General features: G+C 33.5%; 1 protein-coding gene across 1 annotated transcript in view; it reads left to right on the forward strand.

The window, feature by feature from the left end:
* Window positions 1-24,013, forward strand: part of LOC121125310 (protein TEX261) — a 49,174-nt gene that overhangs the window by 21,139 nt on the left and 4,022 nt on the right. The window contains exons 3-4 of the mRNA XM_040720473.2: window positions 1,214-1,367; window positions 17,270-17,337. Coding sequence (XP_040576407.1) covers window positions 1,214-1,367; window positions 17,270-17,337 — 222 coding nt within the window. The remainder of the gene's footprint in view (window positions 1-1,213; window positions 1,368-17,269; window positions 17,338-24,013) is intronic.

Here is a 24,013-nt window from a genome sequence, read left to right on the forward strand (position 1 = left end):
ATATTTTCTTGGACAAAAAATCTATAATTAAAAAGAGAAATTCACATGCACGTACAGGAGAAATATTTAATCCGTCGTCATGACGTTAACTTCTCCTTTTGAACTAACCATTCTGGCCTATCTCTGGTGTAAATTTAAAAAAAAATCATAATAAAATAAATATATATTAAATTAAATATAATTACAATATTCTATATAGAAATGTAGAGGGTTCTTTTCTTTTTTGCAGTAATTCATTTTCTCCCTCCAAAATCATATGAAAGGCAGCTGATATTAAAAAGAGTCTTAATTCAGTAATACCATATGTTCTTTCTTCGCTTTTTTGACTGACGATGAAAAATACATGAATGAAAAGTGATAGAGATCGTGGCGGAAAGCCAAGGAAGCGGCACTGACCGTAACCATGACGGGATTACCTACCAAGAAGGTGTTGTTGTGTGGTTGGTGGGATTGGCAGGGAATAATCTATAATGAGCTGCTCTCCAATGGGCAAACGCTCAATTCTGTCCTCTACTGTGAACAACTCGACCGTTTAAAGCTGAAAATTGTAGAGAGGTGCACATAAATGTTGAATTAGAGAGGAATCGTCTTTCATCATGAGAACGCCAGGCTTCACATATCTTTGATGCCGTGCCAGAAGCTCTAGGACCTTCCACCAAGTGACTATAACCTTGTTTCTGTATAAGGCCAACACGCTTGGCAATACAAATTTGGCCTCAATAGTGGCTTGTGAAAATTGGCTGTACGAGTTTTTTGCCTTTAGGGATTCCAAGAGAAGGGCATTATGAAGTTGGATTATCGTTGTCAACAAGTTATCCAACAGAACAGGACATCATTGGCTTATATCAGATGATCTGAACAAAAAATCATTCAAATAAAGACAAAAATACGAAATTACTTTGTATCAGACAGAAGGAAAAAAAAGTACAATCGAAGAAGAATCCTTTTTATTCCATAAGATAACATGCAAATGGTTTATTGTTAAATTTCCTATTTATGTAGTAAATATTCGAACGTAAAAACATGTCTGACAACCTACATATATACATATACCTATGTTGATATTTATTCATAAACGTACACTATCCATTAGTGATATCACAGTAGGTTTAGGCTTGTAATTAAGCATTACTTTTTGCCCAAATAATTAGCAATTGATGATTGACTCCCAGATAAAAAAAATGTAATTTTTAATTCACTATTTTTTTTTCAGACAACTCTGGGTCTTTATGTGGGATTATTTCTATTCGAAGGATTCCCAACCACGCTGGTTCTCTGTGGTTTGCTATCACAAACAAATCATCTACTTCTCCTCTCATCCTTTCCCTTTTTTGCAGTGTTTTCACCATCATTCATTATTGCAATAGGTATGGAATAAATTACTTGTATGTAGTAAATATTTTATTAAATATTATTTTGTCAAATTCATGTTCTTTCCTTTCAATAATGAAAGTAATTTATTTAGCTTCATTTTTTGTTGTAATATATAAAGTCATTTATAGACAAAGCTCTTTTAAATGGATTTAGGAATGTATTTTACTAATCTATTTAGGTATTAATGTCACCTCCTTATATTCATTCATGTGATGTGTTAAATCCCTACTATGACTGATTTACTAATCCCTCCCTTTAAGTCTTTATTTCTTTGCTGTCCAGTCTTTTTTACAATTCAAAGGTCTTAACCGATAATTTAATTAATTATTAATTTAGAAAAAAAACGGACATTATCAGGGTTGATCTTATCTATTGACACACATTTTATTATTTTCAAGCTGGAACGACATTGGTCCCAAATCACGGAGTAGGACAAAAATACATCTTATCTTTGAACAGAGGAAGCTGAGTCGGTTGGAACGAGCAAAGAAATTTAGTAATTTTCTCAAGGGCACCAAATATTCGGTCCAAGTTTTTCTCTTTTCTGATGAAATTTTTTTTTACCGTTAATCCCACTCTGATTCAACAGAATAGTCGCTACATCACACCTGAACATCCAGACAATGCTTAATCTTCCGTGATACATGTCTTCAGAACAAAAAAATCCAGTCGTAACCATGGTTTTGGGGTCGTGGAGAGAACGGAGCAGCTCAAGGAGAAAACTTATATTGAACTTCTGGATAAGAAAGTGCCACCTTGGGCCAGAGAAAAGTTCCGTAAAAATAAAATGTATACCATTAGATAAGATCAACCCTGTACTATACATAATTATACCTATTTATAAATATGTGGTATCCAGCTTATAGATTATCAAAAATTCCGAATCCGCCTTCACGCGATGATATCGGACTCCCAGGCTTGATGAAGAAGATTTATTTTTGAGGACACGGAGTGTCTTTTAGCTCTGACAAACTCAATATCGTAGTAACTAAACTTCTGACACGCATTATGAGGGACTTGCCTCAGGAGGGCTTTTGCAGCTCACAAAAAGAGTTCAAATAACTTTAATGTGCTAAATTTTTGTAGGGTTTCTTCTCACGAAAGAATGAGGAGAGCACTCGAACTCAGTAAAGACGAGTCTATTTCTGCAACAATGGTTCTGACTGGATTGAATAGGATTCTGAACCCAGCATTTGTACCGGATTTTAGAGAAACTGTGTTCAAGGAAATCCTGGTGAGGTCAGTACCAACGAGCCAACGCCCAGTTGTTAAAGCTCAGATCAGGGTAGACATCGAGAGTTGGGGTAATATCGGTGATGGTCTGAAAATACGATAATGCTGGGATTCCCCTTCACGCCAGTCACATTATCACCAGAGAGCACTTGACCAATATTACTCGTATTCTCAAATGGTGGGGTCTTCTTGAGAATCTCCTCCAGCTGTTGGCAAACTTAGTCATGGTCAGGCTACCGCAGACCTTCTTAATGATCAACAAGAGGCAATCATTTCTAGAGCTAAGTGATCTGTAGTTTTAGGATCTTGAAGCTTGACTTTAGAACCTTGAAGTTTGACTTTATTAAGGCAAAGTCTTGGGGAAGAGAGGCAAATGGATTGTAAAAACTCAATAGCTTTGGCTGCAAGATGGATATGATAGGTTGGTGAACCTAAGAGACAGTGCTCTCTTGTTTTGGAGGGGAAACTTTGGTAGTTTGTAATCGGGGCTGTTACTATGGAATCATTCACGTCACTGGTTATGAGTGACTGATTTTTTAAATCTAGATCAACCGTCATTGATGTCTATACTGTTAAACAAAGATCTTGTAAATCTAAAAAGTACACAATACGTTCTAGATAAGTTACTGTATACATATGACATTCAGAATAATTCAGAATCTATCCATCCATAAATTATAATATGAAATTGTAACCATAAGTCTAAAATATATAATAATTTGAAATTTAGATATATTTGGATACGCTTTGGAATTAAAGTGACCATTACTCAGGAAAAGAAGGGATGTGAGATAAAAGAACTGACGATTTACTTGGAACTCCCTGGATCCCAAAAACAGTGTGTTCAGAGGGATCTCATACAATGGATCTTCCTAACATATAGGGATCCCCATTCGCCCAATGAATATCATTAATAAATGTTTACCATAATAAATTGTTTTATTGAAGATAATAGTTAAAATGTAAGAAAATTTTAATGTAATTGTTTCAATTATTGATTAAACACATAATAAAAAAATTAGAATAACCAATACATTTTTTTCAATTTAAATTCCCTGTTTATGAGTTCTCCGTTATTTTGTTTTTAAATCTTATTAATTCATTTGGCTTTATTTTGGACATGAAATGTTATTTAATGTCTCCGAACACGAACGCATACTTGAATGAATTTTAAATAAAGCTAAAACTTTTCAAAAATAATGATTAATTAATTTTTATCTGAAAATACATCTCTCAGCTTCTAATTCTTCATTAATTTTTAGAGTCATTTTGAAGAAAATTATTTTTGGGAATTCTAATTGCTATACTTTTTATGCAAGTTGGCTATTGGATTTGCCTTCATTTTTTTTATTTTTGCTGTTTTTTAATGTTTCTACAAAAGGCTCAATCTTATAAATCTATTCATAATTTTACCTTTTAACGAATATTACTGTGGTATGACATTGAAATCTTTAGTTACGACATCACATGTATGTTTTATTTTAACAGAAAGTCCTTTCTTTTGAGCAGAGTATTAATTTTTTTCCATATTCCGTACAGTGCTTTAATTGGTAAACTGATATTTATAAATAATTATTGGTAACAGTTTTTTTAAACAGTTAATTATGCCTTACTATGAAAATCTTATTTTTCTATTTTAAAAATAGTATAACCCAATAAATAGTATGATTAAATTATGGAATAAAAATCAATTTCCTTGGAGGTTTTGACTTGATCTACGTAAGTCCTTTTTAGATCACGAATCTTTGCCAGAAAGAAGAATCGTCATAGTGATAATTACTCAATCGTACATCTTTCCTAAATTTACTGAAACATATTAATATAAGTATATATTTGAATTCTTTCATTGAAGGGGCGGCGGGAATGGTGGCTCTTACCATCCAAAATACATTTTTTTAATAAAAATGGAAAAAGAGAAATGAGAAGTTTTGACAAAATTCAGTCCTACATGAAACAGCTTTTCTTGAATATCAATGATTGACAATGTTGTTAAAATAGATCCTGTTTGAGTTGGTTTCCGACAAATATTTCCTTTTGCTTTTGAAATAACTTTTCTTTCCTTAATTGTTTTAATAAAGCTCATAAGAAAAATAATTGAATTATCATATTGAGCCTCACTTTTATTGTTAAAAATAAACATAATTTTTCTTGAGGAGACTAGGTGAATCCAATTCCTTAATGTGTCAATAAACCATGAATCCATTAACATACTCCTGTCACAAACAGTCTCTTCAACCATGTATCTTATTGTCCTACTCACTTCATGGAACAAGAAATTCATTTGCTCAGAGTTATTGTACTATGATCAAATTTGAATGCTGGTTTTAGTGCAAAATCATCTCAAAATATTTGAAGAAATTATATTTCACGGAAGATTTTCAGATTTTAAAGTCTCCTCAGATAAAATTATGTAATTTGAGTAGAGAAAGTTTCTCCAATTTTGTATCAAATGGAAGGGGTCAGCAAGAAAATGAAGTTTATGATTAGGAATAGCTGGGTTATTGATTTTATTTATTCTTTGAGATTTTTGTCCACAATTTATAACAAATCATTTCCACATAGCTAAATTTTGAGACTCCATATCTGTAGAAATGTTCACAATATCAATTTCCACTTCGTGTGGCATTTTTATTATATATCTTATAACTGGACCAAAGTTTGATTCGTCATAAATCTTTAGTGTCAAATGATATGCTACTATTTGGTTCCATCTTATTGTGGAAACTCTTGAAAACATAAAAACAAGAGATTTTGTAGCATCACCTGCGGAATATGGAAAAGATGATTCTCCCACTATAAATCCACTATTGTCATGATAATCAAGTGAAACCTTAATGGAACATTAATCTATTGTTAAAGATGTTTTCCTATTAATTTCTGACATACTTCTGACCTTGATCTTTCACATGTCATAGAATTCATAAGATATTCCGTCGTGAAACATACAGAATTCTGTCCTTTTTTGTAACGTTTTTATGCAAGGCAGAGGTTAATACTCTCTTAATAAGTCATAACCAAACTTCCCACAGGCCATTCTTAATTTCAATGCATCTTTAATTAAATCATTACAAAAACTTTGGCGTTTAGAATTTTTAACTTAAATATTTTTGATCATACAGAGTTTAACAATTCAATCGATGAATACTTTTGTCTTTCAGACGACATATTTTTTGACTCATTATTTTAATAGTTGCCTTCAAAGAAGATATAAGACCATCTTGATGTTCTATCTTTTGTACATAATTATGGCAATCATGACACATAGTCTGCACTGTGACTTCTTGCATAAATTCGGAATCAAATATAGATGAGGTTACATGATTATCTAATATTCTGATGGGTGTTACATCTGTCATCGGCTCATAAGCCACTATAAATTTATCACAATAGTTATGTCTAGTGATAGGAGAGCTTGAATTGTCGGAATTGCTTCAGATTTTAAAATCTTTTTTGATCATCCGCAATGGATTTGAGAGAAAAAATGCTCTAATTTTAATTATACAATTAAAAGAAAGTTCAGTGCTTTAATTCTTCTTTTGGAGGGAGTTATTCTCACTAAGGAGAACAAGGGATGGAGAGTGATTCCATGTCAAATCAACGAGGGCACGTCACCCAACCCTCTCAGATTTGGATGCTTTTTGGCACACAAATAATGAGTAAATTAAGTGTTCCAAATTTCAGCTCATCATTCTGAGTCTTTTCTGAGATATAGATACTCGTCTCAGACCAAAATTTTCAACGTCACTTTAATGTCTTTTTATCGGACGCTACTTTTTCTTGCATTATTGTTTATTCAAAAGAAAACTCTTGAAATTTTGTACTTAAATATTTTGAAGTGTGAGGCTTACAAAAATGAAGTCAAAATTTGAATATTTATATTTTTGTATCATCTCAATTTTGGTTTAAAAAATAAATCTTGAACATACTAGTTGTACTTGATCAACAATAAAAAAAATTAGCTAACTCTCATGAATATGAAACTTTGGGAACATGTTTCACATAAATAGGGGTATCATTGTGGCAAAAATAATGTCGTTTTTTTTTATCAAAGTCCCCAGGGTTGGATCTCAAAGTTAGGTTACTTTTTTCCGAAAATTTGGTCAATTTTACTTACGTTTTTATATCTTAAACTTATTTTATGATTTATATAGACTGGAAAAAGAAAACTGAACTACAGTCATTCATATTATTGATTAGAAGGTAACAATTTAAAAAAAACTATATATAAGTAGTTTATAGTATATCATTTGTTTATAGAGTTGGAGATACCGTTAAAATAGTTTGTTCATTTTTTTTTAGACTTTGAACCGTCGTCCGTTTTCTCTTGCTCCTGCTATTATCGCAATGGCGTCGAAAACACCTTTTTAGTACACCAAAGAGAACGCATACCCTCCACTTGAGAACCACTGGTTGAGCATGTAGTATGTGTAAAACATAAATATCACAGGTGCGTACATGTAGCAACAAGTCTATATACACAGTGTACTGAATACAAATGAGTGGTATTTACGAAAGGTTGTGGGTGCCTGTATGTAGAGATGAGCTATGTCTACAAGGAGAACGATTTATGTTTTTTTTTGTTAGTGAGCACTCTAGAGACTAATAAGTCATCACAGCATATTATTATTTTTTCTCGAAATTTTATTATTATTCATCATTCTTTAGGAGAGAACACTTCATTTGAATTTACCTATACATATAAGTATTATTGTATAAAGTAGTAACGCCAAATGAGCTCATTTCTATCATGTTTCAATCTAATACATGAATTCAAATTTGCATATTAAATATCTTCAAAATGAGGAACAATCTATAACAGACACTTTTAAACTGATCAAATAGGAGAAAATCTTAAAGCTCCTTCCCTAGAGCTCCTTATTGAGAATAACTCCCTCCAAAAGAATAATGAAAGAACTGAACTTTCTTATAATTATTGTTTGATTAAAATTAAGGGGGTCCGCATCGACAAGACAAAACAGTTGACTTTGAGGAATGACTACTGAATAAAAGGTCCAGTGACGTTTTAAGTAAATCAGTCGAAAAACGTGTGGGCTCAGTGTCAGTTTCAAATTTTGAAAATGGCACCTATTTTATCTTAAGATCCTGTATATCTTACCTGGGACAGCTGACTGTAAAATACGTTTGACTTCACCTTATTTCTAAATTTAGTGTCTATCTTTCTCAGTGGTCTCTACCAAAGTTATCAATGAAGTCGTAGTGTTTACAGAAAATAATGGCCTTAGTAACACTTTTTTTGTTCGCTAGAAGCGTCGATTATACTTGAATATTACTCTATAACTAAATATACAACCTCAATGAATTTACCAGTTTATGTGAATGAACAAAGGAAATTTTGCGAAGGGAAGAAAAAGTTGCATACCTCATGAGGGAAGAATATAATGAAAATGATGATACTCTGACATAAAAAATGATATCTTGCATAGGAGAAGAACTGGTTATGTATCTTTTTTTTAAACTTGTGTCTCAACTAACTATAACATATTTTTCCTATTTCTTCGACTACAATATTTCTCATAAAACATGTAGAATTGTATAAAATATGACCTTAAAAAATACATTGGCACGACCATAAATCTACTTAAGCTAGCTGGCGCATTTCACCACTTTATGTTATAGCTTTATATGAAACATAATTTAAATAAAGAAGAATAGGACATAATCGGTTTTCCTCTTGTAATAATAAAACTGTATTTTTTCTCTACATAAGTCACATCCCTGAATATTATGTAACTGTATTTTGTATAAGACTCTAGTCTATAAATAATGAAAGCATATTATCTTTATTATTAATTTTATATTTTTGAATCCATTTGAAAACCCGGGATAAATAAATCAAAAAAAAAAAATATATATATGTATATATACTTTTTGACATAACTTCTTAAATGACTTTCTTATGCACTAAAAGGGTTTCCTGATCCTCAAGAGAGAGTAGTGTGTGTAAGTGAGTGTATATAACAAGAGGGATAAGAAATACGATTAAAAAAATAAACCATTAATACACATAAATCATGAGACATTTTTTTTTCTTAAAAATGGTTGTTTTTCACGATGAAGTGCATTCGTTAAGATTCAAGTGATTCCCATTCCTTTCTGTTCCCCCGCTGTTTTAAAATACAAAATTAATATTTTATATTTATGTATCCTTCTTATTTTTTGATAGTTACCTACCTCTCAATTCTAAGAAAAACGATCCAAAATCAGTAATTGTTAGCCATCTAATCCCTGGGGGGTCCGCAGGATTATGTTTTTTGAGGGCGGAAAGCGCTTAATTTTTGGAATTTTTTGAAAATAAAATACCAAAACATTGAATTGTGGAAAATAAGTTGAAAAAATTAATTTTTTGGGAAAAAAAAACAAATAAATTTAAAGATATATTTCAAAAACCCACAGCTATTCACAAAAAATTTAATTATTTGGAAAAAAATTTCAAAAATCTATTGCTATTCTCAAATAATTAAATTTTTTTTGGAAAAAAAAATTCTTAAATTAAATTTGTAATATAAAATTTTTGGGAAAAAAATTCAAATATTTAATTTTTGCAGAGAAAAATTTAGATAATTCTTAGCTATTCACAGACAATTAAATTTTTAGGAGAATAATTGAAAAAATTTAATTATGTTTCAAATATTAATTTTTTTTCAAATATTACACTTTCTTGTAAGGATAATTTTTTTTTTTTTTTTTTGGGGGGGGAGGGGGGACTCGCCTTAATCCTTTCCTATCTTTTTAATAATTAAGGAGGTGGAAATTGTCGAAATTCTCGAGATCATACATTTAAAACACAAAAGGAAAAATGTTGGTAATCTGCAAGATAATAGTACTTATACTAATTATTTCTCCTTATCTTGAAATTTCGAACGTATTAGTCTGTATCAAGCCCTCTACTTAATTTAGTGATCTTTTCCAGGAGATATGTTGTCTATGAAAGTTGCTAAGATATATAGGGTGATGATTTTAAATCAGGAAAATTTCAGGATAATGTATAGTATGATTATTTTCTCAAAATTAATTAAGCAATTCACAAATATTTTATTCTTACGTGAATGGGGAGGGGAATTATAGTGAAGTCAATCCCTCAAACCAACCAACTATAGATTCAACTACAGGCGTCAATCTTCCTCTGAAAATACCGTGTGGTCCATTAAAATTTGAACATTTTGAATTTTAAACTTCAACAAGATATAATTCATTAATTAACAACAGAATTTCAACAAAGTTAATACTAGAAAATAGATGTGTGTTTGAGCTCTCTTAATTATTAATGTAGCCGCCCTTAGTGGCAATGATGGCTTCCAGAGGGCGGTAAAAGGCTTGGTAACTGCTGTGAATGTAGTCCTCTGTCCTGGCGTAACAGTGGCGTCTAACAGTATCTTTGAGTGAATTGGTGTTTGGATGACGGACACTTCATCGACATGCACCCAAAAATTGTAACCAAGGTGGTTGGCATCAGGCTTTAGGGAGGTAAAAAGATTTCAAAAGAGTCTTGCAGCTGAGGAGATGGGTTTCTTTCATTGCTTTTGTCAAAAGTAAATATATATCGAAATATGAATTAATTTCAATCGTTGTGCCTTAATTAATTATTGAATTAGTAAGTGTTTAGAATTTAACGGACCACCTGGTATAACAAGGACATATAGGCTGGAATTACTCCCATGTCAATCTTTAATTCTACTCTGAGTCAAGCTAGGACTCTTGAGCAAACTCTCATATTTCGATTTATTTAGTAAAAAAAAATAAAAAAATGTACCAAAACGAAACAAACCTGAGCACTCGAGCGTCCTTGCAAGTTGATAAAATGACATGTAAATTTTTATTCATGCTCTCCAAGCAGTTGGACGTTTCTACGACCGCCATCTACACATTCAGCAAGTCAGAAACGTTGGAGAGGAAGAAGGCTCTGTCAAAAAGGCCAAACTGGCCCCGGATGATATAAATAAAACAGCCCAGGTCAATCCTCTCAAGTACATGAGAGTCCATGTAAGAGATCTCGGAGTTTCACAAACGACTGTCCAGAGAGTTTTCAAGAGAGTGGATGAAAAGAGCTTTGGCCCCCTACACCCCTGATGCAAACCTCTCGGCCCTCACCTTTTGGATGCATGTCGAGGGAAATCCTGCAATGTCCGTCATCCAAACACCGATGCCCTCAAAGCTACTGCCAGCCAGCACTGGTACGCCATGACAGAGGGCTACATCTGCAGACGGTGCCTGATCTTTCGTTGCTGCTTGAAATCCATATTTTCCACTAAGAGCGGCTCCATTAATGAGTAAGTTGGCTCTCAGACACACATCCATTTATAGTATCCATTTCCTTGAAATTCTATTGTTAATTAATAAATTATATCTTGTTGAATTTTAAGATTCAGTGTTCAGATCTTAATGGACCACTTGGTAAAAAAGGGAATAAAGTAAGGTTATAAATCCTGTGCTTTTTTTAGTGTGCAAGTTTTGTGGTTGCTGGCAACATGACCAGTGTTTTTCTTCTTCTTCTAAATCTGTTATTATTATTCTATAATTCATAATGAGGGAGCATCTTAGTTTAAAGCGCATGTGTTCATGAATGACGGATTCACAAAGATTGGTTATGGGAGTAAATTAAAGTCCTTGGTGGACTCTAAGTATAATTGATAATCAATATCAGAGTAATTGCTATGCTCTTGCATGGGGTCTTGGTCAATGGGTCTTGGTTTTATTTATTTATTCCCAAAGCTCCTTGCATAGGAGCGAATAAAACATCATGACACCTAAGCTCCTCCCCAACATTCTTCATATTATCAAGTTGACTGTGCTAATTAACCGTGGCACCCTCTACAGGGCGAGGACTCAAAAATTAGAATCCTCTTTGAAGTCGTCTAGCCTCAGTTTTAAAAGTATGACAATTTTGTACTTGGCGCCATTCTAAAGAGCCAACAAAAAGAGGGTGTACGATCTCCTCGGCGCACAAGCTGACTAGTGGACGCTGTTCAAAACAGGAGAAATGGTAGGGTTTCACTGAATCAAGAGCTCAAGTAGGGGGAAACAAAGAAAAAGTTAACCTAGTTTTAAGATTTTTTTTTTTTTTGCTTTTTTTGGAACCAGTGTTTGGTCTCCAAGCGTACTGGACCTCAACACCATAGATTTCTTTGTGTGAGGTGTAGCTGAGTGACACATCAAAATATTATGCTGCAACGCAAAATCCGAACTGATGTGGTAGGATCTGGGAGGAATTCTGGAATTGCCATTGGAAGCTGTCATCAAGACCTTCTCTCGTTTCCAAGGTCGTGTCGAGGCCATTATTGACACCACAGTTTCCATTCAGAAACTTTTTTGCACCCTGTATTATCTTTTCAAAGTTTAATGAATAATAATGCTGAGAACAGCTTTATAAAATAAAAAACACTGTTTAGATTGCCCACAACAACATAAGTGCTCGCTAAAAAATGTTTAGAATTTGCAACTCTATGTATTGGTCAAAAAATATCCTAACTGGGAGTCCAAATAAGGATTCGTAACTCTGTTGATAATAATGAATGCAAGATATATTTGAATAATCAACTCTGGTTAAATACTCGTATCCATTAATCGGTGCATGGACAAAATGTCGACCGACAGACAGTTGACCGAAAAAGCGTTAAATGGACAAAAGGTCGACCGTAGAATACAAAATAGGGGGATCTTCCCAATGGTGTTGCAATATATCCCATTCAGACAATTCTGGCCTGGAACATACCCCCACCACTCCTATATGAATTACCAGTAAGGGCCCCTCACAACCCCTATTTACCCCCAAATGTTGGAGAAGTTGTTGTGTACGACCTGGTCCCAAAATGTGATGAAAACCACCGCCACTATTTATGCAACCACTAAGAGCCCCTCACAAACCCTAATTTACACACCAATTTTTCTGTTTTGGTGTGCCACTGGGCCCCAAAATGCGATGAAAACCACAGCCATTACTTACATTCACATTGAAATTTGAGGCTGCTTCACGTTTCTCACATTTTGGGAACTGATGGTACATGAAAGCAGCGGAAACTTCCTGGATATAAATTGAGGTGTTGGGAGTTGCCTTTGGAATAACTTATCTGATGTAAGTAGGTTTCATCCCTATTTGGGACCCTGTGATATATGAAAACTTTCGGTGTATAAGTTGAGGGGTCATACCGTGTTAATCTAATTGTACAAGGGTATTCAAGGGTTTTATGTATTATTTAACACGATAATCAATCAGATTGGATTATATTGAGGAAGCAGTAAACATAAAATTTTTAGACTAAATTTCTGAGCTTATTTTTTATAAGTTACTTCCAATATAACTGCTGTTGTTAGCCAACAGCTGATCAACGAAAGTGGAATAGTTTGCGTGCTGTACGGATGTATTTTTTCTAAATTTCCAAACACACTTCATCGATGGCATTGCAGAGATATACCAAATTCTGATAGGACCTTTGCCTCTAGGTAAACCTTTACAAAGTAATCGTGCAGGTGAGCTTAGGAGGGAATATCGATTTTGATCTGTATGAATTGAAGCTTCCACCTTGCTGGAAAACTATTTTCTTGTTATCTGTTTTCTTTAAACCAAGGAAGGACAACCTGTTAAATTATTACATTTTTTCTTCTTGTTAAAAACAATGCAGAGCTTCCATGTATAAATTTCCAACAATTTTTCTGCCCTCTCTCTTTTGGCTCGTATAGCCTCTGTGAATTTCTGATCATAACGTTTCTTAAAAAGAGTCATCTTCAAGTCATTCCAGACGAATTTATGCATTGATAGGTGTAGAATTCGTAATTCTGACGCCATTTTGAACATCAATTGTTAACGGTCCTATAAATTGATACTCAGACCTTTTCGATGTTCCTCTGATTCCTTGATTACTTTGGACGGCCACGTTTTGGCTTGTCATCAAAGCTACCAGCCTTACGAAGCTTCTGGATCGTATATTCCATTATACTGCGGCTTATCGAGTGACCTAGGCTCCTGTGAATTTGTTTTTTCTTTATTCTGACAAGCTTCAAAGCCTTAAATCAATTTTTTTTACACATTTCAACACTTCTTTCTATTGAAATTATACATTTTTTACTAAGAAAAGGATCTATAAGTCTTGGTACACATTTTTCCATTTTACTATAAAATTAAATTAAATAAAAAGTATGTTTAAACAACAAGAAAAAAAGAAAAGGAAATAATGAGAATCCTTATGTATTGAGATGTGCCATCTTTTTACTCTTAAATACCTAATTTTGAAAGTACTGTTTATCTAAAGAAGAATAAAAAAGAATATTACTTGGGTGTCAAGAAAGCTCGCCTACGGAAAATTCGTCGTGGGAAAGTTTGTCCTGGGATTACTCGCCCTGGTAAAAATTTATCTTGGATAAAGCTCGCTGGGCGGAAGACTCGCTTTCCTTGATTCAATGTAAATAATAAACTCACCCATGTAATGACTAATGAGTTCTAATAGAGACAAAATAAGTAATATTACTCAAAAATAAATATAAAAGAAAAGAACAATTAACAAACAAGACATCAATTCGAATGGAAGAAGTGATAATTTCTTACTTATTCGTTATCAATTATCATTTGTAGATTGTAGACATGATTGATTATTCATATTGGAAAAAACAAGTATACTATCATATTAGACAAGAACAGTGATTTTCTCTTCGTTATGCCCCATGATTGTGTGTTAGTGGAAGAGCTGCTTGGATGTGGCGAGGCAAATCACTGAAAGGATGCGAGGAGTCACTCAAAGTTCGGGTCGTAGGAGATCACGAGGAAATGAGGGATGTAAGTGAGGAAAACTGTACATTTGGAGCAACCTAGAATTGAAATAAAGAGATGAGAACGATGTTCTTCGTCTCTTCATGAACCTTCTTTCTTATTCGAAGAGTAGGAAGCAGGCTTCATTACGTAGATACTCAAGGGACTTGAATCCTGGGAGTTATATATCTTGAAATGGGAATGCATAACTCTAATGGATCTAAGCCAAGTTTCGATAACCTTAGTTAATGACTGATAAACTCCTTTAACGAATTTTTGAGTGTATTTTCATAATATGATACATTCACATTTGAATCCGTAACTTCATTTGTAATAATTGACTTCAGTGATATTTATCAAAGAATATTAATAATACAACTCTATATATTCAAGCATTCAATTTCAGAATGAGAATCCGTCTCCCACTTCGATACTTTGTAATACTGATATTAATTTAATGATAATTCCTTTGTCAATGTTAAATTCCAATAATAAAATTATTTATATACATATATCAATGTAAATATATATTTAATGACTACAGAAACGGCTCTAAATTTTTTTATTCAACACATCACATACTTATCTAATTTGGTTAATTGTGATGCGTATGTTTGGGAAGGTTCCAGGCCCTCCAAGGTATCAATCCCCCTTATATTTCTCTAAACAGTATTGCATTTTAAATTGTCTTAATTCTATGACTGCAATACTTTTTAGAAATAATTACCATAAATCTTGATGATAACCAAAAAAATATTTGAGTACAATGGTAAAATGTATCTATATAAATAATTAAAGGATCCCTCTCCATGTAAAGATTGTCCCTATGAAGGGCATTCCAATGCTGCCCTGAAAATTATTCCATCTTTTTGCATTACATATACTTATTGGAATTTTATTGGTACCAAGATTATTTATCTTACTCCCAAATGAGTATGAAGCTACATACAATATACTGTTTACGACTTTAAAGTATCTACAAACATCATTATTCCCTAAAAAATTCTTGATTGGTTTTGAAAAGGAAATTCTTAATCCCTTTGGACGTGGATTTCATATTCCAAACATTACTTGATGTTTATTCCATATGTCTAAAAATATCAGGAGACACATTGTAAACTTGGGTTTAAAATTGAGATATTCTAACGACGCCGATTTTAGTTTAAAAATTAAATGTTTAACTGGGTTAGCCTTTTTGCCGATTCATTTATAATACGTAAAAACATTGAAAAAGTATTTTTTGAGACTCTAACGGCAGGGATGGCCGCATGGGGGTGAAGGGGTTGGTGGAGGGTATGTAACCCACCCCAAATAAAGGATTTTTTGATGCAGGTTCGATCTTGGGGAAACAAATTAATGAGAAAACAGAGGGAATAAAAAAACCAAAAAAATCAAGACCCCACAATATAAATATATATAGGAGCTCTAATCCTTCAAAAAATAGATTTGGTCTAAATTTGAAAACAATATGTATTTAATAGTTTCGTCTTATGAAGATATCTTTCATGAAATTTAATTTAATAGGTTCTGTGGATTAGACATCCCTCATTTAGATCATCATGAGCGTTGTTCATAAATACTCCTCTGGCACTAATGGGCAATGGGTTTGTATGGGGAAAAAAAGAGTTTAAGGAGAAAATAGGTGAGACATATGGTATGTCTGAATTAAGACCCTTTTTAATATCAACTGCCTCTTATATGATTTTGGGGGGGATAGAATGAATTTCTGGCATAAATAGGAGAACCTTCTACATTTAAAATATTTTTAGTGCAGGGAAAATATTGTAATTATATTTAAATTTATGTATATCTATTTTCAAAACAATTTACAGCACAGATAGGCGAGAATGCCTACTTTAGAGGGAGAAGTTAACACATAAGAACAAAAAAGAAGAAAAAGTACACGCAACAACAGTTTTTCCTTTTCTAATTTTTAAAGGTTTCGTTAACACCCCCCCTCAAGTACTCAACTCTACTAATGGGTTAAGGTAGGGATGTCCAACCTTTTTGTATTATAATGGGCTGCATTGCCGCCACTTGAAATATTTTAGTGGCTCTATAAAAATAAATTTCATCAAAAATGGCTTCATAAAACAAAATAATTAAATACATATTTATTTCAAATTTAGGCCAAATAAAAAAAAAGAAGATCAAATCTAATTTTTGATGGCCAAACTGCTTAAGAAAGCCAATAGGGTAACCTTGTTGAGAAGCTTCTGCAAGGTTATACTTATTTTGTCAGGAGGTTTTGTTTTTTGGAATTTTTGCGAAAAAAAAAAAATCTCTCTGTTTTCTCATAATTTTTCACCCCCAGAACGATAATTTTTGCAAAAATTCATTTATTTGAGGCTACAGCCCCCTCCCCCATTGTGGGCATCCTTGCTATTAGAATTCCAGAAAATACGAGATGAAGTCAAATATTTTTCAATTTTTGTACCTACGTGTATTATGCATAGGTACAAACATTGAAAAATATTTGACGTCATCTCGTATTTTCTGGAATTCTTGAAGATTTTGTGAGAAAGAGGAGTGGGCTGTACTTGAACATTAAGCGTACTGCAAAGCAGCCTGCGGTCCACCTGTAGGACTTCCCTTGGTTAAGAGATGCATAATGACTGAATGTGGGACCATTTTTCCTCACACTTTTTCAAATATTTTGTCTGAGTAAAACTGTGATTGAGTTTTTTAAGCACATCAATTGTAGATTGATAGATGAAGGTCTGAAAAATTTCTTACCCATAATGGAACCTTTACAACTTATGAATATCCCTGCATATTCTAATTTATGTTAAATGCACATCTACATGATATAGATTCGTTTATCAAATATTGGTATTTAATGCATTTTATATACTGTAAAAAATTAATGTCTATTTAATGGTTTTATTCATTCTTTTCTTTTAGTTTTTGTTTTTGTAAACCATTATTTGGCTTTTCAATTCTTCGGAGAGACCCACTATTCATTTACAGAGGTACGTTTGTTAATTGTATTAAATGGGGATTTTATATTTTATATATCATTTGAAGAAATAAGAATTTGTTAAAAAGTCGCTGATGTGGAATGTTTCCGTATTAAGTAAAGAACTTCCCAAAAAAGTTGACCGGAGATTCATTTTTTGCCCTGCTTGTTTTGCTTATCTGTTTATAAGCAGGACTACGGAAAAAGATACGCAGTGCTTTTGGTATAACTTTGTATGTAGAAAGGTTATACCGAGTAGTCCATTAAAATCTGAACACTTTCAATTTTCAAATTTAACAAGATATAATTTATTAATTAAAAATAGAATTTCAACGAAATTAATACTATAGGTAGATGTGTGTCTAAGTTATATTTATGATTAATGTAGCCAAGGTCAGTAGCCGATTACTTCCAGGCGGCGGCGGAAGGATTGGGACTCGCTGTGGATGCTTCTGTCATGGCGTCTCAGTACTGGCTGTCAGTGGCGGCCTGTGTTTGGATGAAAGACACTGCAGGCATGCCCCTCGACACGCACCTAAAAAATTGAGTCAAAGGGATTACACTAAGCTAGAGGAAGGGGGGGGGGCAAAAGTGTCGAAAAAGAATTCAAAAGAGTTTTGCAACTGAGGAGATGGATATTTTTCATTGCTGGCGGCAAATGTGCTCTCTCCAGCCACACAGGCTTTTTCCGACCACTTTTTTGATGTCTCTCTGGACAGTCTGGTTTGAAACCCCAAGATCTCTTGCATGGGCCTACACGTAATTGAGGGGATTGGCCTGGACTGTTTTCTCTAACTCCTCCGGATCCAGTTTTGTCTTTTTGATAGAGCCCTTCTTCCTCTCTAACGTGTTGGACTTGCTGATGGCGTAGACTGTGGTCCTGGCGATGCTCAACTGCTTGAAGTGTGACAATGGAAATTTGTCGATTACGTTCAAGTGTCATTTTTAACGACTTGTATGCAAGCTAAAAAGCTCAGGTTTGTATTCTAACTAACTATTTATACTTTAATATATCGAAATATGAATGAATTTCAATCACTTTACCTTCATTAATTATTGAATTAGTAAATGTTCAGATTTCAATGGACTATGCTCACTGTAAGAGGTCATTAAATTTTGAGAGGTAAAAGTCACATAAAATGATATTAAGCAGAGGTTTTGCACTCTTCCGAGTGCACATTCTTGCTTTATTATGTTAAAAATATTTTCTTTGCTAATATTATGTTTAAATCTGTTAAAAATATTAAAGTTTGGTTTTGGTAAAAGTTTTTTCCCTTATAGAGCGCGATAAACGCGGGAATCCCTTAATATTTGACAACAAAATTGATTACCCCATTAATGTCGACAGTTTACTGGGATTAATTTAGCATTCTATATTTTGATATGAATAAACATATTATAAATCCATTCTGTGACTTGTTACAACAGTCAAAAGAAACATGGACAGGCAGAATGCCTAGCCGCCTCGAAATTAAATCCGGTTTTTATATTAATCATAGAGCTCCATTTGAAATATACTTTTTCCTAATGACGTCTCAGCATGCCTAGCATAAGGAAACCTTTTTCAGCAAAATATATATTTAAAAATATACTGAGTAGTTAAATGAAACTAGTTAAAACTAATAATAATAAAAAGGAATGACCCTTGCACCGTGGAGGAAACATTATTTTTTTGCCGATTACAGCACTTTCTCTGTGTCAGGCTGGGAACATTTCCCCTTATACTAGTACTATTGTTGAGTGATGCCGTTACCCTTTAATACCATCTACCAAGTTGGGGTAATCCCAAGGAAACAAAATGTTTGAGTCGATCCTTATTCACTGCATTTTTGGAGCTAACTAGTCACAAAGTTAATAAACGGGGATATTGTATCCCCGTTGTTAACATATTCAGCTGACAATGTATTTAGTTCCTGGTAGCATCAAATCCTTGGTAATGGTGTGAGGTTTCTTAGCTTTGGCGGTCTGAGAGTAACCAAATATTAAGTCTTCGGATAAGAAGTTCTTATGCATTCACCCTATAGTCTAGACCTGCCACTTAGTGACTAATACATGTTACAACGGCCTGGGCAGTTCACATTTGGTTTTCAATTGGTCTGCTGTGAAAATTGGGTGTCCCAGTTTTTTGCAACTGGGGACAAGGCTTGTCTAGGAGAAGGGTATTACGAAGTGGAATTCTCCTTGGTAACAACTTATCGAAATGAACAGGGCATAATACATGGCTTAAATTGGATGATTCTGCGTACCCACTTCTTAAACAAGAATTGAAAAAAAGCGAAAAAATCGAAATTACTTTTTGCAAACCTAATAATTGTATACAAGTCAATGGCTCAATAAATAGAAAAAAATGCAAATTTCTTATTTATGACTAAGTTTGTGATAAATGTTAATATAATATGAAGTTTTTTTCAAGAAATTGGACTGAGAAAAGCTTAAAAGGATTATATTTTTTTGAGTTTAAGGAAAGAAAGAAATATAACAGTTGGTTCAAGTACGAGTCACAGTTCTATCAGTAGTACTGATTATTTATTGCCATAACAAATATCTCATAGAAGGAAGCAGATAGCAATTTGGCATGATTGTTGTTACCTTATCTTATTTTGTAAATAAAGTGACTGGAAGGAGCGCTGTCTTCTGGCAAAATAGTAATACTGATAGCATTATTTAATAAAAATACCGTTACTCAATAAAAAAAAAATATGTTACTCACATACAGGGCGATGTGAAAATTACTCGATTCAAACGAATGCCAAACAGAAAGAAATTGACCGATCTGGCTGAAAGTTGGTGTTGAGAGAGATGCTACTAAATAAAACATAACCTCAATGCTCACCAGTAGTGCCCTCTCTTAGACTTTGCACAGATTGCAATACTACGTAATTATCTATTAGATTACTCCAATGACATCTTGATAATTATAAGGTCAGATGCAACCTCGGGACTTTAATTAATCATTGGACATTTGTATTATTTTTTGTTCTAATAGTAGTTTGAGCCAACAGTTTAAGCATCTATACAACGAAATGAATCAACTATTAATTAATTAACACTTCATCATTACAATTCGTAATAATAATTAATTATTGTTTTACCTTTTAATATTTGTAGAACATGAATGGGATTCATAACTACATATTATTAGAGCATGAATCATCATTAAATATTTTTATAATTTTTTGACAAAGTGCCCGTTCGGAAAAGTGTCTTTTAGCAATAAGGTTTTTTGGGAAAGTGTCTGTGCACGGTCGTATAGGTATATATATATATACAGGTTTTTAAGTGTTCTGCTCCATTTATTTTCTTTTTCGTTCAGCGTTCATCTTTCAGCTAGTATTTCCGTTCTGTTCCACATCCTCAACCATAAGGTAGTACCATATATACTTGTACTACAGCAAATCGCAACGTCCACATTTATAGTATCAGTGAGGCCTCATTTGAGAACCAGGTTCCGCTGGTAACCAGACTAAGTTCCCAACCTCTGCAATGATGCTGAGAATCGTGGCATCTTACGGATGAGGATACCCTAGTATTTGATCCTGAAAGCCCTGAAAAACGGGGGATTAATTAGTACCAAGGAGGTTGTCTTGCCCTGGGTGAAGTCCAACTACCCAGAGGGAAACTATGTGTCCCAACAGGACTATACTGCGTTCCTTGCAACACACAAGAGCAGAATTTTAATTAAGTGGCCCTTATGCATACGTTTACGGCTAAAGGATGAGCCTTGACCCATTGATTCAGAATTATTGAACTGATCCAGTTCATATGTTCGAGTTAAGGTAGAGTTCTAGAAACTTGCATGTTCGATAAGAGCCTTGAAAAAGTGCTCCCTCAGACTCCCCCCGTCCCTCTGTGCCACTACCACAAAATATGTTCACCAAGCGTTCGTCTTTGCTTTATCGGCACTTTAAAGCGTACTTAAAAAAATATATCAAATTTGATTTCTTGAATTTTTTGGTAAGTTCTATTGTAAATCTGATTCCGTTCATCAAACGCACGTTCCATTGAACGTGCGTTCAATTTTGCGTTCCGTTCATAAGCCTGTATATATATATTGGGCATCTTATTATTTCTATGATTAAATTTTTCCTATCATGTACAAATGCAATAATATCTTAACAACAGTTATTAACTATAGAAATGTATTAATGAAATATTACTAAGCAATATGATAGTACTAGAGTCCTTAAGTCAATATGACAACTAGGCTCTCGATCCCTAATGGAAAATGAAAAAAACATGAACTGAGAAGTACAATGATTTATTTTCCCTATGTTGGTAACAGATGCATCGGATAGAACAGATATTGCATATGTATAATTTTGAACGACTAATAAATGATATGTAGAAATAACGATTTGATAGCAAAGTAATTGAGTAGAAACAGAGTCATCTGGAGCCTGATTGTATTGCTTTTCTTTATATTTATTAGGAATATAAATCTTCCCCTGCCCTTCCAAGAAACCCATTTAAAGGGCATATAATAAACATGAAAATACGGAAATCTCATTTAAGATGTCACGGTTGCTGAGAAAATTGTTGTTTCAAACATATATTTGATTTGCTTTTTGTTATATTCTTTTAATGTGAGAGTTACACCATTCTCTTTCGTCATACATTTACCCACCAAACTGGAAATATATTATGTCTCAAACAAGATTTAGGCTTTTAAGTTTAAAAATGATTTCTTATCCGATATTTTACAAATAAATAGATTTATACTCTTACCCGGAAAGAGTTTGTTTTGTTTTGTTTTAAGTTCGTTTGTCAATAGATTCATATTCAAATGATACAATATTTAGTTTATTGGTTAATGTTTTAGTCGATAGTAAAAGAAAGACAAATTTATTTGATGTTTTTAATATTTAAGATTAGCAAAAATAAATCTATTATTTTTAATGGATTTAAAAAAAAAAAAAAATCTATGTTGTTTTTTCTATTTATCTCCTTGGCAATCAAAACAGTGCTGTTCCTCATGGGCACACTTGATGATTTCCATTATTTTATCCACATTTTTGGCAATTGGCCTTCAATAGCCTGGTGCATCTTTGACATCAAAATTATTGGAACGGAATCTAAAAAACCATTTTCATCTGTAGTATTTAAGTGGAATCGAAATCTTTAAAAACATTCAAAATACAGCGGATTAAAATTAGGGTGAGTCGGGTTGAGACCAAAACTTGAGAAGCCTCTAAATTCTGAAATGCGAAAAAAAGGTTGACATTTTTAATTCATAAAAAGAATGAAAATATATAGCAAATTTGAAAAAAATCGAAGATGATGCGGTTTGTAAGTGATTGATTTGGCTTGGAATTAACCATAAAGCAATTGAAAATAGATATGGGCTCCAAATAAGAAAGATCCCTCATTGTAATGGATTTTGTATGATTAAACACATTTTTTGTAGGAATTTTAGTCAAGAACAAAAAACTAAATCATCTATTTTGATATGCTCTAATTTTTTTATCAATTGATATTATCAGGGTTCTAAATCGTAACTAAGCTCTACAAACATAATTTTTTTTTTTTTAAAGAAGATTTTTTGCCCATATCTGATGTGATTGAAAATTTTAAAGGTCATTTTTGTGTATTATGCCTTAAATAAAATTTTTCAATGTCGGTTTTAGGGGGTGGTCGGAAAGGATGTTGCATATTCTGAAGATTAAAGTGATTTTTTCTTCCTAAAATATAAAAAGAAATACATAAATTTCACAGTATTTATTGTTTACAAACGTGATCCCGATCAAATACAATTTCCTGGAAAATAAGATACCCCAGTTCTTGTAAGGCTCGAAGATGAAATCTACTCACTTGGTATGGATCCGAAGTGATCTTTGATGCATGCCACGAAACTTGCCTTAGTTGTGAGTGGACGTTTATTAGTCTGTGCCTTCAGGCATGAATTCAATCATAGCCGCCGCTCGCTCCAAGACGAATTCTGTGAAGGTCGTCCAAAAACGCCCGTTGTGTCAGAGAACATTGATGCCCTGCGTGAAGTGATAATTCAAGATCGTCATGTGACATACAGTGAGATAGGGCCATCTTTGGGAATTTCTTCCACCAGTATACATTCGATATTGCATGTACACCTGCCCGTAAAAAATGTTTGTTCTCGTTGGATCCCGCAAAATTTGTCAATGGCTCAAAAGAAGATTCGTGTCGATTGGTGCTAAGAAATGTTGAAAAATACGCTGCAGTGCTTCAAAAGACGTTTATAAGATCGTCACAGGTGACGAATCATGGAACTATGTGTATGATTCCGACACAAAACAACAATCGACCGTGTGGTTCTTCGAAGATGAACCAAATTCAACGAAGGTTGTTCGTGGAAGAAGCACTTCGAAGCAAATAGTCTGTTGTTTCTTCGGCGAAACTGGTCATGTGGCGACTGTTCCACTTGAGCATCGTAGGATGGTCAATTCTGAGTGGTACATCACAATTTGTTTGCCTGAAGTCTTCGGAGAAACTCGAAAAACGAAAAAGACATGACGAATCATTGTTCACCATGACAATGCGAGCTCTCACGCATCGGCTCTAACCAGCGCCTTTTTGACCAGCCAAAACGTCGAATCGATGGGTCATCCGCCGTACAGCCCTGACTTGGCACCCAATGACTTTTTTTTATTCCTGCACATCAAGAAAAAAATGCGTGGTCAACGATTTTTGTCACCAGAAGGTGCTGTTGAAGCGTT

The sequence above is a fragment of the Lepeophtheirus salmonis genome, chromosome 10 (assembly GCF_016086655.4).
Source record: "Lepeophtheirus salmonis chromosome 10, UVic_Lsal_1.4, whole genome shotgun sequence".
NCBI lineage: Eukaryota > Metazoa > Arthropoda > Copepoda > Siphonostomatoida > Caligidae > Lepeophtheirus > Lepeophtheirus salmonis.